Source organism: Nycticebus coucang, chromosome 18 (genome assembly GCF_027406575.1).
Source record: "Nycticebus coucang isolate mNycCou1 chromosome 18, mNycCou1.pri, whole genome shotgun sequence".
Classification (NCBI taxonomy): domain Eukaryota; kingdom Metazoa; phylum Chordata; class Mammalia; order Primates; family Lorisidae; genus Nycticebus; species Nycticebus coucang.
This window is the reverse complement of record NC_069797.1, coordinates 67,745,822-67,761,342: the sequence shown is the minus strand read 5'-3', so window position 1 is coordinate 67,761,342 and position 15,521 is coordinate 67,745,822. Positions and strand designations below refer to the sequence as shown.

The 15,521-nt window shown below is 47.9% G+C and overlaps 1 protein-coding gene across 7 annotated transcripts in view; it reads right to left on the bottom strand.

The window, feature by feature from the left end:
* ARSG (arylsulfatase G) overlaps positions 1-15,521 on the bottom strand; it is a 126,062-nt gene that overhangs the window by 81,710 nt on the left and 28,831 nt on the right. For 3 of the 7 annotated variants that reach the window (XM_053568045.1, XM_053568046.1, XM_053568047.1), the window contains exon 2: positions 2,717-3,454. In XM_053568045.1, the coding sequence (XP_053424020.1) occupies positions 2,717-2,934 (218 nt within the window). In that variant the 5' untranslated portion in view covers positions 2,935-3,454. Of the gene's footprint in view, positions 1-2,716; positions 3,455-11,722; positions 11,748-14,398; positions 14,920-15,269; positions 15,317-15,521 lie in introns of those variants that run through there. The other 4 variants (XM_053568048.1, XM_053568050.1, XM_053568044.1 and 1 more) reach the window with 4 other exon arrangements.

The following is a 15,521-nucleotide window of genomic DNA, read 5'->3' as shown; positions in this document are numbered from 1 at the left end:
AAAAAAGAAAATAGAAAAGACACTTTGTCAAGTCACCCCTAGCCAGGCCCTGTTTGGCAATAAGAGCTCACGTCTGAAAGTCACGGTTCCCCACTGACAGTGAGTAGGCAGGGGACATGCCGGCAATGAATCCATTCTCAGCCTCACAGGATGTTCGGTTTTCCTGTCAACAAAGCACAGAATGAACAGCCATCGACCTCAGGCCAGTGGGCCGTCCACCTGGCCACTGTCACAAGGCTCGGATGGAGAGAATACTTCCATACAGGGAAGGAAAAATATAAGAGCCACCCAGCTATGTTTGCATCTGACCCAGGACATGCCAGAATCAATGCACTGGCAGGGACAGCTCAGGAGGAAAACGTACAAGCCTCACAAATCTGAGCGTAAACAGTGAGCCAAAGATTTCCCCACCAACCCACTAGACATTGAAAGCAGAAGTCCTTCAGCCTTTGCCAATCCAGGTCCTTCTGAGGATCTGGCAAATGCTACATATGTATTAATTCTTTCCCCACAGTGGGAAAAAAAATCTATGTGCAAAATTTGGGATGCCACTTCCAGGCCTTTTGAGCTCCTAAAACCCCATTTATTGCTGAACAAATATTTATTAAGCATCCACTATGTGCCAGGTGCTGTGCTACATGCTAGGAGTAAAAGCGGGGAAGAAGAGGGCAGTTTTCTTCCTCCAGTTCAGAGCTAGACAGGAAGTGTATGCGTTTTCTGCGGCTGTCATAACCTATGATCACAAACTGGGTGGCTTAAAACAACAGTTCAGGGGGCTACAGGTCTGAAACCAAGTGGCCAGCAGGGCTGGTTCTTCTGCAGGCTCTTGGGGAGGATCTGCTGCCCACCAGCCCCTCATCCGCTGGTGGCTGCTGCCTGTCCTTGCAGTTCTTGGTTTATGGTTGCCTCTCTCCAATCTCGGCCTCTATCCTCACGTTCCCTTCCATGTGTGTCTCTCTGTTGTCTTCTCTCCTGACAAGGACACTAGCCACTGGATTTAGGTCCCACCGTACACTGTAACATCATCAAGATCCTTCACTAATCATATTTGCAAAGACCCAGTAACCAAAGAGCTCAATGACCCATTGAGGGTGGACCTGAACTTGGGGAGGGTGCTATGAACTTAGGGAGGGTGCTATTCAACCCAACACAGCTGGTCTAGATGATTAAACAATCACCCTTGAAAGCAGCAAAGATGATGACAGGAAACTCCTGCGGCATCCGAGAACCCTTTCCTGAAGCCCTGGTGTAGAATTGAGACCTAAGCAGTGAGTAGGAGCTACTTACACAGAGGAAGGGGAAACACATGAGACCCGCCCAGGCGGAGGCAAGAAGTGAAGACAGGTGACGGGAGAACCAGTTTGTTAGATGTAGAACAGAGTTTGGATTTTTTCCTGAGGGCCACAAAAGGCCCCTGAAGGACTGGAAGTAGAAGTGTGTTTCTAGAAAGTTCGCCTTGGCAGAGGTGAGGAGGAAGAACTCGAGTGGGTGAGACCAGATGGAGGGACCCAAGGTCCCATATACCTCGGGGGGAAAGCTCCAAGCTCGAGGATGCGAGTGATTGGAACTCTGTGAAGATGCTCTGGGCGTTCTCCTAACCAACTAGCTGGAAGGATTCCCACCAAGCCAACTGGAGGAGTTTCACAGAGCACAGACAGGATCCAAGCTGACCAATCAGACCGACATTAGCCCCAACATCTGGAAGCTCTGACACCTGTTCTCCATCTAAGTGACTTCTAAACAAAAATCTGCAATGGCTGTCTTAGAAACACGTGGACCCATCAGACCACATGCCACTCCCCTTTTGCAGACCCTTAGAGTTATGTATGTCTTAAATGTAAGTTACCTCTCTCTTAAATAAGTCTGTGTGCCTCCCAAACTCTTTTTTTTTTTTGTAGAGACAGAGTCTCACTTTATCACCCTTGGTAGAGTGCCATGGTGTCACACAGCTCACAGCAACCTCCAACTCCTGGCTTTAGGCCATTCTCTTGCCTCAGCCTCCTGAGTAGCTGGGACTACAGGCACCCGCCACAACACCCAGCTGTTTTTTTGTTGCAGTTTGGCTGGGGCCAGGTTTGAACCCACCAGCCTGGGTATATAGGGCCAGCGCCCTACTCACTGAGCCTCAGGCGCCGCCCCCTCCCAAACTCTTAGTTGCTCTTCTAAGGCCATCTTCTCCCTGGAACTCCTAGGCTGGCTTCCAAACTTTCCTCTGAACTCCCAAAACTCCTGATGCAGGCTCAGGTACATCTTGCTTGTAATTCTTACTTCCCTTTTAACCTACCTCTTCTGCCAAACAATCAGTTACTTGAGGGAAAGGATTTTCATCTTGTTCACCTCTATGTATTCCCATCATGCATAATTTTTGTTATCAGATGGATGGATGGATGAATAGATAGATGGAGGATGGATGAATGGATAGATAGATGGATGGACAGATGAATGAATGGGCAGGTGGACTGATACATGGGATGGCAGATGATGGATAAATGGATGAATGGATGGATGGATGGACAGAGGATGGATAGCTGGGTGGATGGATGGATGGATGGATGGATAGATTTTTTCATGGTGCTCTACTGGCTTCAAATCAATTATATTTAATCAAATTAGCAGGGATCCACCAGTTGCTCTTTGAGTGCTTTATACTACCCCTACTACATGAATTAGGGTAAGACATCCAAAGAGACACCTCTTTGGCATCCTCAAGACTTACCTCATTCCTTCTGAAGCCATCTTATCGAGGTTGGGAGTGTACTTTGTTTCTGCCCAGTTTGCTCCCAGGTCACCCCACCCCATGTCATCGGCCAAAATGATCACGAAATTCGGTTTCTGGCCTCTTGTTTTCCCACTGATATAAAAATCCACAAAAGGATAAAGAAATCCTGACAAACTCACTCCCACCAACAAAATCTTTGAGAAAAGCCAGGCCATGGTGGTGACGGTAGGGTCCCAATTGTTGAGACTTTTCCAAGAGCTCCTTTTCTGTTCACTTGCAAAGCAGGAAGTCCCTGAGGAGTAGGGATGGAGTTTGCAAGACAGTACTGGTGACAGTGGTAGTGGCGGTGACAATGCCTGCAAAGGTGATGGGGACTACACAAATAAGTGCCCCATCTGGAATCCTAATTCAAGAGAGTCAGGAAATTTGCAACTCCTAATTTGGCTTGATCTTCTGTAATCAGTTTCCCCATCACAGCTCACAGTAAGGTGACGGTTACGCTCGACAGACAGCTATGTCAATGACTGCTCTTTGACATCTAGAAAGTGGCCCGTCTGTATTCAGGAGTGTTAGAGCCATAGCACAAGCTTTGCATCTCTTTGGGACTCCATCTGGTGACTACAGGATGAATTCTCGCATCTGCAGAACACCTGGATATTCTAGAAGCCGCCGTCAGCCCCAAGTTCAGTTTCTGTGCTCCAGATGGTTGAGGGCTTCGTGTTTCTGTCAAGTTTCCTGAAAGAACAAAAATTGACAAGAAAGCAGAGTTAAAACTGCCAGTGCAGCTGTGTTTTACTCAGTAGCTTAGGAAATAATCACTTTTCCATGCCAACAGATGTTTTCCTTTTTATTCGAATATTTGACTGGTTCATCAGTTTCTCCACCTGAAAAATAATAGTGGTGATAATAATATTTGCCATGGGCCAATAGTCACAGGGTTGGAAGCAACATCAGAGATGATCTCTCTCAACCCACTCACTGTATAGACGGGGACACGGAGGCCTAGAACGCTAAGGGGAACGAGGAAGGGCCCCAAATCTGCTTGCCCACCTTTGCCCCCACTTTTCTGATTCACAAGAAATTTCTAAATTATTTGTGCCTTTATCAAATCCGTTGAGAATTCTTGAAGGAAGAGTGTGAGTGACCCTTATTACCAAGACACAATTCCTTGTTAAGAGTCATGCTATAACCTAACATTCCTATATAAAATGCTTGATAGAAATTACCCAGGGGGGCGGAGGGGAGAGAAGGAAAGGAATTATAAAAAATAATTTAATAATAGAATCTAGGTAGGGTATTATAGGTGCTCACTGGAGAACTCTTTCATTTTTTACATTTTTTATAGAGATGGGGTCTCACTATGTTGCCCAGGCTGGTCTTGAACTCCTGGGCTTAAGAGATCCTCCCACCTCAGCCTCCTGAGTTGCTGGGACTATAGATGTAAGCCTCTGCGTCCAGCTAGAACTCTTTCAATTTTGCTGTATGTTTATAATTTTTGTATAAAATGTTAGAAAAAAATTTCAAAACAAAATTTTTTTAATGGAAATGTGTTCCTTTAACATCCTGACCATGTAATTTTTAAGTAAGAAAATCTAAAGACACGTTCGACCAGTACTTCTCACACGTGGACGTATATATGAGTTAGCTGGGGATTTCATTTATTAAAATGCAGATTCAGTAGGTAAGGCGGGGGCCTGAAATCTGGTTCTAGCAAGCCCGGGTGAGGCCCATACCGCTCACACTTTGAGCAGCAACATACTACAAAACAAAAACATCATGAGTCTGGTCCTAGAAGAAAAAGGAAACTGTTTAACCCAACTAGCGATGACTCAGCTTCAGCAGACAAACACAAAGCAACATATCAGATTGGGTTTTAAAAGACAGGAACTGAAGATTATACTTTAAGTTTCAGGTTGCAAAAGGAGTCCAGAATAAAACCATATTACTGCTGGTTTCCTTAAAAGCCCTAAATTTGCAAGTTTAATAAGGAGACACAAAGTTGAAATTCTAGACTGAATAAAAACTTCACTTGCACACCCAACCCATGGAGGGGATTCAAGGAGAATCAATTTGTAACATATTAAAGAGGCTACTAGGACCACTCCATGTCCCTATCAGCCAAATCAATGGTCAATCCAAGTGGCTGAGGGTAGTTGGTATATAAATTCTGGAAGACTTCGAAAAAAATGAAAAGGTCTGTCAGATACACACTTAAATCAAAACAAAAGAAAGTCCAAGTAAACAGTCATGGTCATCTGCAGGCCAATGAATCTATTGTTCAGAAATGCAAATTCTTCCATTTTCCAAAAGGGGAGTTATTATTTCAAATTCAATTAGATTCAACTGGTATTTGTTGATCTTGAGGCCCCAAAGACTTCTCCCTTTCTAGAAGAAAGAGCCTTTGCACGAGGAGGGTGCTGAACAAACCCTTGTTGACCTTCTGGTTGAGTCCCAGTTCCTTCTATTGGCGTGTGACCATGAGCCACATGCAGGGGAACTTTTCTTCTCAAAGCTACTTAGCTTGGAACACTAGAGCAGGCTCATTCTTGGTCATTAATCCATTTTGGAATGACCCATACTACAAGACCTCAGGGGGAAAAAATTCACTTAAGAAAAGAAGCTAAAATTAAGGTGGGAACATAAATAAACAGATTGGGTTTCTTCAGAGTTCTGTAATCGAACATTCCTTTGAGGATTTTCAAAGAGAATCATTAACACTTCAATTTTTCATAGAATGGAAAGAAGCTAATTTAGCCAGCATACCAGTGCCTTATACTTCACACCCACACCTCCAGGGAGACATTGCCTCCTGCCCCCCATTCATTGAAAAGGCAAACCAGACATTCAAAGAATGGACTCTCAGGCATGGACAAGGATGAAGAGCTGAGCTCAAATTCTGAGCTCGGATCCCCTAAAGAAATGGGCCCCATTCGCTGCCCTCCGACAGTATCTGATGTTACTTTCCGAAATTTTTCTTTACCTCTCACTCTCAGAAAGGAGAGGTGAGCCACAAGCACAGAGCTGTCTCCTGGCTATGAAGAAAGGGGGAAATCTTTGCCAATTGAAGCATTCACCCCTCTTTCCACCAGGGTGGAAGGTACTTGGCCCTGTACTCAATAAATCTCACAGCGAAGGCCCATCTGTCTGATCAGAGCACAAGTACAGACAGCTCCCCATGTCTCAATGCTCCCCAGGCAGTAGAGGGAACTTTACTAGCTAATCAGCTTTGCTAACATTCGCGTTCTCCTCCACAACCCCCATTTTAAAGCAGTCCTGTTCAATATACTGGAGTTTGACCTCCCTTCATTTTCCAGGCTTGGTTGTGAGTGAAGGCACAAGGGAACGCCCGAATGACCAACAGGCCAGAAGGGCGAGGAGTGAACGGGATGAGGCAACCTGAAGATCCGCTGAGTTGGGTCTGAATAAGCCAGAGCTGGAAGTCCTTGGGCTTCCCGAGCCGCTCGCTCCATCACCTGACCATGGGTCCCAAGGGTCTCTCTGTGGCCAAGCATCCTCCTAGAGAACCTTGAAAACAGCTGAAATAACAAGGAGGTCAGGCAGACCTTTCTGGCAGAGAGCTCTGTTGGTTTTCCAGAGACAAAAGCTTCAGATGAGCTGAGGCCAAAAAAGACAAACAAGCAGGGGGAGTGGGTCTCTGGTTGCAGAGTGCTGTTGTTGTACCTGTCAAATCAGACGACACTGTGTGTGCCGGCTAGAGGCAGTGAGTCACGCGGGACTGCCAGGAGGGGCCCACGTGTGGTCTGAAACAATTCCCCCAGGCATTTAGTCATTTGTCCACCGAATGTACACTGAGTGACAGTCTCAAACTGGGCAGTATTCCACGAATGGAACACACAAAAATCCCTGCCCTCACACCACTTACTTTTTGGTGGCAGGGTGGGGTAGGGGATAGGAGAAATGAAATCAGTAAAATGTAAATACCATAGGAAAATTCATGGCCCAGTGCGGTGGCTTACACCTGTAATCCTAGCACTCTGGGAGGCCGAGGTGGGTAGAATGCTTGAACTCGGGAGTTTGAGACCACTCTGAACAAGATCGAGACACTGTCTCTTCTAAAAATAGAAAAACTAGCCGGGCATTGTGGCAGGAACCTGTAGCCCCAGCTACTTGGAAGGCTAAGGCAAGAGGTTCGCTTGAACCCAGGAGTTTGAGGTTGCTGTGAGCTGTCGTGATGCCATGGCACTCTATCCAGGATGACAGAGTAAGACTGTATTTCAAAAGAAAGAAAAAAGAAAAAGAAAATCAAAACAGGAAGAGGATGAGGCCTGTGGGGAGTGGGCAGGTGCAAAGTTAGAGAGTGGCAAGGAAAAACTTCATGGAGAAAGCGATGTCTGGGCAAGGATCTGTAGGAGAGAAGGGAGGAAGCCATACAGCTAGCTATCAGGATGCCTTGCAGGGAAGCTAGAGATTTCAGCAAAGGCCAAGGTCTGGCACATGTGAAGAGCATCAAAGAAACCACTGGTAGCCAGGGACAGTGGTGAGCACCTGTATGTAGTCCCAGCTAATCGGGAGGCTGAGGCACGAGGATTATCTGAGCCCAGGAATTTTGCATTGCAGTGAGCTATGATGACACCACTGCACTCTAGCCAGGGTGACAGAGTGAGACTCTGTCTCCAGAAAAGAAATAAAAAGAAGAAGCTACTGGACAAGCAGCAGAGGGAGGAGGAGCAAGGATTAGGCAGAGTCTTCAGAGAGAAAACGGGAAGCTTTTGCTGCATGCAAAGGGAAGCTTCAGGAAGGACTGAGCAACCATGGCAAGATCTGACTTTAACATGTTCCAGAATACGCAATGCCTGATGCCAGGCAGCAGGTAAGGGAGAGGCTGAGAAGTTAGGAGTCCCTTGCATCAGTCCAGGTTAGTCCAAGTGAGAAATAGTGCTAAGGTAAGAATGAGACAAAGGAAGATGCCAGGGCACAAAATTTAAGGAGGCAGTACTCTTCAGGAGGCCACCCTGCACTTGCAGACCCAGGCAGCAAACTCCTCCTTAAATTTTGTCTCACCCTAGTTCAAGTCCAGGTAGAGAGGGAAACTCAGTTACCATTGCAGTCAGGACAAATGTATTCTAAGATCTACATGTAATACACATCCTCACAACCCCTCCCTTTGTCCTGAGACCCCCAACGTGTCATTCTGGGGCTGCCCCAATTTGGAAAGATTGCTTTCTTGAAGTATGAGGGCAGAGGTATAGTTTTAGCTCAACAGAGGGTGCAAAGGTCATTTTTTTTTTTTTTTTTTTTTTTTTGCAGTTTTTGGCCGGGACTGGGGTTGAACCCATCACCTCAGCATATAGGGCCGGCACCCTACTCCTTGAGCCACAGGCACCGCCTGCAAAGGTCATCTTTGATTGAATGCCTCCATCTAAGCTGGGAGAACAATACCATTTAGATAATTCAAAAGCTTTTAAAAAAAAAAAAAAGGGGGTGGGGGAGGCAGATTGGTGGTTCACGCCTGTAATCCTAGCACTCTGAGAGGCCAAGGTGGGCAGATAGCTTGCGCTCACTGGTTCTAGACCAGCCTGAGCAAGAGCAAGACCTGGTTTCTAAAAATAGCTGGGCATTGTAGTAGGTGCCTGTAGTCCCAGCTACTCAGAAGGCTAAGACAAAATGATCACTTGAGCCCAAGAGTCTGAGGTTGCTGTGAGCTACGACACCACGGCACCCTACCAAGGGCAACAAAGTAAGACTCGGTCTTTAAAAAAAGAAAGCTTGGAGACTTTAAGGCAGACCCATTTGTTGGGAATATCACTTTTGTGGACCCAACAATGCCAGAAAACCCACCCACAAGGGGCATATGACATCCTGCCTGGTTTGGTCTATGGTATTTTACTACAGCACCCGAGCATACTAAGACAGATTCTCACTAAAGTTTATCTGAGAACCACAGAGGCTAAGGCTGAGGTGGATGAGACCAAAATGTGAAGGGGAAAACACTCAGTAAAGCAGTTACTTGGCACTTGCAAGCTGTGTTGGCCCGTTTCCAAGATAATGTGTATCCAGAATTAAAGCAGAGTCATCAGCTAGCTGTGTAACTTGGATACTGAATCTGTCTCTGTGCCTCAGTTTCCTCGCCTACCTAAAAAACAGAGCCACAGTAAACTACCTCAACCCCAAACACAATGTGAGAATGAAATACTCCAACAAAAGCTCTAAGCGTTCAGAAATGTTGGCTACTGTTATTCTATATCTCAACTGGATTTTTCCCCCCAACATTTCCTATTAGACTTCATGACCCATAACAGGGTCTCAATCTGCTCCTGGGGCTGGAGCATAGGGGTGTCATCACAGCTCACTGCAACCTTAAACTCGTGGTCTTAAACAATTCTTCTGGAAGTACAGGTGCATGCTGTTTTTTGTAGAGATGGGGTCTTGCTACCTTGTTCGGGAGTCTCCAACTCCTGGCCTCAAGCAATCCTCTCGCCTCAGCCTCCCAAAGTGCTAGGATTACAGGTGTCAGACCACAAAAAGAATAAAGAGGTAACAACTAAAAGAACACTTTGAAAACATGCTAGGCTAAAAGTAATTATTAGACAACCTATTCTGAGTATAGATGGTGAAATCCAGACTTCCTGCAGCTATTGGCTGAGTCTGCCAGGACTGTTTATCAGCATACTCTGATGCTGGATTCTGAACCCAGAGAAGGTTAGAAACTTACAAACACTACAGTCACCAACAACACCAAAGGGAAAACAAGTCATTCCAGTTTGCATTTTCCAAGTGCCAAACTATAGTTCCTTGTTACACAATCCCATGGCTGGCTGTGCCATCCTGGCTGACCATGAGCCATGTCCCTTTGGCTGGGCAGACTCTGGTGACAGCTGGCATCCTTGGAGTAGGCTGCCTTCCAGCAAATCTGGACGATATAACAGTATGAGGTCAAGATGTGGGGTGGGTGTGAGAGGAATCTCCCCTTTCTTGATGCTAACTGAAAGTGGAAATTACATTTCAACATCAGAGAAGCAGTCAAGAGAATTATTTGTCCATGACACTTGGCTAGCTAGGTGCCCTAGCGAGAAAAATCCATAAATCTAGGTGGAAACTCCATAAAGGCAGGGACGTTCTGTATGTTTTATGCACTGGATGATTCTGGTAACTTGCCCAGAGGGTGTTCAGGAAAAATCAAGCTGAATGAGTACATGTAAGTGCACATCAATGGCCCCGCCCGGGAAGCCCAGCTTCATCACATCATTTCCCTGACCTCGGACAACCTTCCAGAATTCCCTTCCTCAGAGATGCTTATTTGCAACCCTCACTTGTAAAACCGCACATGTTGAAAATACCGCTTTAGGTAATGATCACACGTGTGTCCTGTCTTCCAAACTAGAATTGAAACATTTTGAGAGAAGGAACCACATCCTCTGGAGTGTGGTTTTGTGGACCGGGAGGTGAGAGCATTCATCGATGCTCAAGAGTGGGGTGTGGATGAACAGAGGCCGCTTGGACAAATGAATGAGGGGCGTGGAAGGCAAGGCTGGAGGCTCCCTGGACTCAGCCCTGCAGGTACCTCTAGCGAGCTCACCTAAGGAGCCCTTCACTGTCCACAGCAGGGTGGGGCCCTTCCTTGCTCCTTTTCCACAACAGTCTTGAAAATGCATGGAAGCACTGGTCCCAAAGGGTTAAAACGGATGCTTAACATTGCATATTTGTTCCAGGGAACCCAGAAGCCAGGACAGGCAGTGCATGTTTAGACAAGACAGAGAAAGCCAGCATCTCCCTCTAGGCAAGAAGCAGAGCAGGAGAGCAGGTTTTTTATTCCTTTGGCCTTGAGGAACATGGCAGGTGGAGCAACTCCCACCACTGTCTAATTGGGGGGGAACCCAGAGGTCCCATACATGGCCCTTTCCAACATTTCCAATCAGATTTCATGACCCACAATCATGTATGCTTAACATGACATGTATTTACTCCTAACTCACAAGTTATTAAAATGACTTTGTTCTAAGAATTTGGTTTGTTTTTTTTTTTTTTTCAGGACTCTTCCCAACAGGATCCAGACACTTTCCAGAGGCCTCCCTATGGCTATGCCATTTTTTGTTGTTGTTTTAAATTTTTAAGTAGTGAGAGGATGGCAAAACTATAGGAGCAGTCAACTATGAAGACTGAGAAGTCTGGGAACGAAAGTCAGTGTTGAAATCAAGTAAAAGTTACTCCAGAGTTAGTAAGACACATCCAGTAACACATCGATACTGTGCCAGATGGAAGAGGCAGGCGTGAGAGAGAAGTCAAATCACCACAGGCTCCCAAGGCACAGGTGGGAAGGTGACCCCACTGTCCCCAAGTACATACAGCATGCCCTAATCCACCTCCTGCCTTCCTCTGATGCTGTGTATCCCCCTCTTCCTCACTCAACAGCCTTGCCAGTCCTTCTAAAGTCCTCCCTGCCTGTTCTAGGCTTCCCCAGTCTCTGCCTCCTCAATCCCCCCAGTGGTCACAGGCTGAAGAAGTCACCAGGAGTTAACAGAGCCTGACCCTGCGCTGAGCATGCACTAATCCCACACAACTCTATGGTAGAATTATTATGACCATAACTCTCTACACTTCAGAACCCTTGGCACCCTTTTCAATTCCCCTAGGAGCAGTCATTCTCCAACTGAAGACCCTGCCTCCCTACAAACTGTCAAACAGAGACGTGGGCTGCGGGGAGGACTCCAAGCTACAAGATAAACCCAGCACAACCACCTGGACTACCAGTTCACAGAAAAGGTTCCTAGATGGCAGTCTGTGAGGTTCTCTGCCAACTGGAGAAGCAGATACTAAAGTTTCAAAGCAAGAATTTGCTTTAGTGGAATATAAGCTGCTCACCCAGAACATGGGCCACTAGGTGGGAACACAGCAGGTGCAACAGAGACAGGACGGGTGTAAGGCTGGGTGGGTGACCCAGGCGGCACTCATCTACGCCCCCTCTGTGGGGGTGCTCTGATGATGCAGCTCCCTAAAGCAGACTTGCAGGACCCTCCCCTCTGAGATTCCTTTCAATCTACTTACCCAAGTTGAAGTTCTCACAGACTGGTAAATGCAGTGAACTTATTTGCAAGCCACGGTCATATCTGCCTAGCAACCCAACACGAAGACTTCAAGGATTATAAGCATGGTCGGAGAACAGGCAAGCCAACTTTGCACAAAGGAATCCGTTCTCATGCAAATGATCCGAAGCTAGAGGGCTAGGAGAGACCTGGGGACAGCTCTGAGGAGCCAATTTTTTTCCCCAAGAAGATATTGGGGGGACTTTTGAAGAGCATCTTTATAGCTTTGGCCACTGTAAAGGAAAGGCTGGAGGGCAGAGCACCTTGGATTATGATAGACAGAACAGGAGAGGCTAAGAGGGAAACTGAGACCTTAATTTACTGATTTTTTTTTCCCCCTTTTGGTCCTGTTCTCCAGACTCCAAAGGTTCTTTTGTTCTTATTTAGAACTAAACAGAGTTAGTTTTGTTTGGGGGGGTTTGCCTAGCATGGTAATGCAGTGCTTTCCACGGAGAAGTTAAGAAAGCAGGGGTTTTCACGCTTGATCTCACTAGGATTGAGGGAACAAGGTGAAGCCAGCCCTTAACCAGAATGGGCAAAAGTCATCGGTTTGTGGCTAAAGAGCCTGCACTAAGGCTGGGTTTCCAGTGACCTCTCCATTTTTCAAACACAGATAGCAAGCGTCAACCTCAGGTGATCTCTAGTCACAAAAAGGGCCTGTGTATATCTATAAATGTGTAACTTTGGGCTAATCCCTCCCATGCTCAGTGCCTTGACTTTCCTCATCTGTAAAATGGGTCACATGCATAAGGTTGCTGATGGGGTTAAAATCAGATCATGCATGACGCTTAATACAGTGTTAGGAAAAAGCAAACATGAAAAAAATATAATTAATTTTAACAAAGATTAATATCAGTGGTAACAATAATAATACATTATTACAATTATCCTCCCCCCCAAAAAACAGCCAAATTTCACTTATGAAACAGATGCAAGTTTTAGAATCATTCATTCAACTCTAAGGCTTTAGGCATTATTTGTCTAATTTTTAAAATCAAGAAGCTGAAATACTGAAATGTTATACGACCTGCTTAGATGGTTGCACCCTTAGACCTCTAAGACAATACAGTCCCCAGTGTTTCACTATTACCTATGACCTTTCCATACTGAGTCCAGTGGCAGGTCCTCGACATGAAAGTGTAAGATGCTAAATATCAAAGATTATGCTTATAAGTAGTCCTGCTTTAGCATTAAGTGATTTCATTACAGTCATTAAAATCAGTTTCTAAATATCATTCCATGCAGATTCTCCGAAGAACTCAAACAAGGATCTCTGGCAGGGCATGTGCTGGAGGCAGCAATTTTTTATTCTTTTTTTGAGTTAAGGGTTTTCCTTTGTCACCCAAGCTTGAGTGCTGTGTCACAATCATAGCTCACTGCAACATCAAACTAGGTTCAAGGGTTCCTCCTGCCTCTGCCTCTGCCTCCTGAGTAGCTGCAACTACAGACAGGTGCCAGGGTAGCCCGCTAATTTTTTTTTTTTTTTGAGACAGTCTCACTTTGTCACCTTTGGTAGAGTGCCGTGGCGTCAAAGCTCACAGCAACCTCAAACTCTTGGGCTCAAGTGATCCTCTTGCCTCAGCCTCCCAAGTAGCTGGGACTATAAGCTCCAGCCACAGTGCTGGCTATTTTTAGAGATGGGGTCTTGCTCTTGCTCAGGCTGGTCTAGAACACCTGACTTCAGGCAATCCACCTGCCTCAGCCTCCCAAAGTGCTAGGACAGCCAGCTTATTTTTATTATTTCATTTTTTTTGTTGTTGTTGCAGTTTGGCCAGGTCTGGGTTCAAACTTGCCATCCTCGGTATTTTGGGTCAGGGCCCTACTCACTGAGCCACAGGGCGCTGCCCCATTTTGTTGTTGTTGTTGTTGTTTTTGTTTTTTTGCAGTTTTTGGCCAGGGCTGGGTTTGAACTCTCCACCTCCAGCATATGGGGCCTGGGCCCTAATCCTTTGAGCCACAGACCCCGCCAATTTTTAATTCTTAGGTGGGGGGAGCAGGCTATACTGCTCAGACTGGTCTCATATTCCAGCCTCAAGCTTCCCAAATTGCTTGGATTACAGGAGTGAGCCCCAGCGCCTGGCTGGAGTCAGCAATTAATTGGCCTTCATAAACCATAAATCATAACAGAGTAAGAGCTACCGGGTACTGAAGCCTTCCCATATGCCAGTCACTGTGATCTGAACGTTACAGACATCATAAATTAAACCTTCAACTCTAGGAATACCATTATTAGTCCCCTTTTTACAGATTTGAAAAATAACCCTCTAAAAAATTACTCTTCCAAGGTTGCAAAGCTACTCAGCAGAACCCTGGCTGTACAGTACCGGCCCTAACATCCACCCAGGATCCTGCTCCCCACCTTAACCCAACCAGAGCTAGTTAACAGCAAAGGATGGCTTTTACCCCATCCCAAAACGGCGAGAGAAACCAACCAGCAAGGAAGGAGTTTTATTAAAATTCAGAGCCCAACTCCTCCGGGCGACGACCCTCCTCCGTGCACGCACTCCCAAACTAGGCTCTCTTGAGTTTCTGACATCAGAACCACGTTCTCCGAACCCCAATGAAGGAAGCAGCCAGAGCTTAGTCCGTATAAGGCATGTAAATAATATGGCTTTTGTTTCCCAGTTCCCAAATTTACCCTAGGGATGTTGAAGTGGCGACCGAAAAGCCAAGTTTGCGCTCCCCGCGGGCTCTGAAATGTCTGCTTTGTCCCCAGGAAGAGCTAGCTCATAACAGGTTTCCGTGCATCAACCACTTAGTCCGCAGTGACCTTGGGGGTCGGGGGCTTCGGGATGAGGGGCACCTACTCCTTAAACTTCCGGGCCCCCAACTGAGGGCTCCCCGCCGGCCAGGCGGCAGTGCACCTGTGCCGACGTCGCCTCCCGCCCGGCAGGGTGCGCGCGCGCCTCGGGCCGGGGATGCTGACTCAGCCCCGCTGTTCGCATTCCTTTCGCGCAACGCGGATGCTGTGGCTGCTGCAGCAGCAGAAAAGGGGGGCAAACCAGGCACCCGGAGCAGCCCGGTCGCTCGCTCCCTGGGGCCCACTGCGGCACTCCCGCCCCACTCCCGGAAGGGGAACCACGGGGGTGCGCGAGTTGACGAAATTGAGGGAAGTGGGCGCTGCAGGAGGAACTCGGGCGCCGCGCGCGCAGCTCACACCCAAACTGGAAGGAACCTGTTCTGCCCGGGGCGGGCGCGAAGCCGCCGCCGCGAGCGCAGCGCGGGACCAGCGCAAGCGCGCGCGTTACCCCTCCCCGCTAAATCCCCAGATCCTCAGACCCGGGGCAGGGCTGGGCAATGGGCTCGCCAGGGGGATTCGGGGAGGTGGCCGCGGGGCGCTCCAATACAAGGTGCAGGCGCCCAGACTCCCATGCACGCTCGCGCTCCTACTCGCATCGCAGCCAAGCCCCGGGCTCTTGTCGGGCCAGGCGCGCCCGCACTGGGGGAGTCACGCCAAGGACCCCGACGTTGCTGGCGGTGGCGGCGGGCCGGGGTTGGCGCGCCGTTACCTTCCGTGACCCCCAGCCCTGGCAGCGGGAGGGAGGGCGGGCGCGTGCCCGGCGCGGCCCCGGTCCACGTGGGCCGGCGCGCGCGCGCCAGGCCGGCCCCCTCCTTGGCGGCGCTCTGCGCTCGCAGCACATGGTCGGCGGCGGCGCGCCCCCGAGGCCGGCGGAGACCGGCTGCAGCCGGTATAGGATAAGAGATAGGCAGCGACGCGGGGCCGGGGCGCTGGCAGCAGCACGCACGGCCCCGAGCTCAGG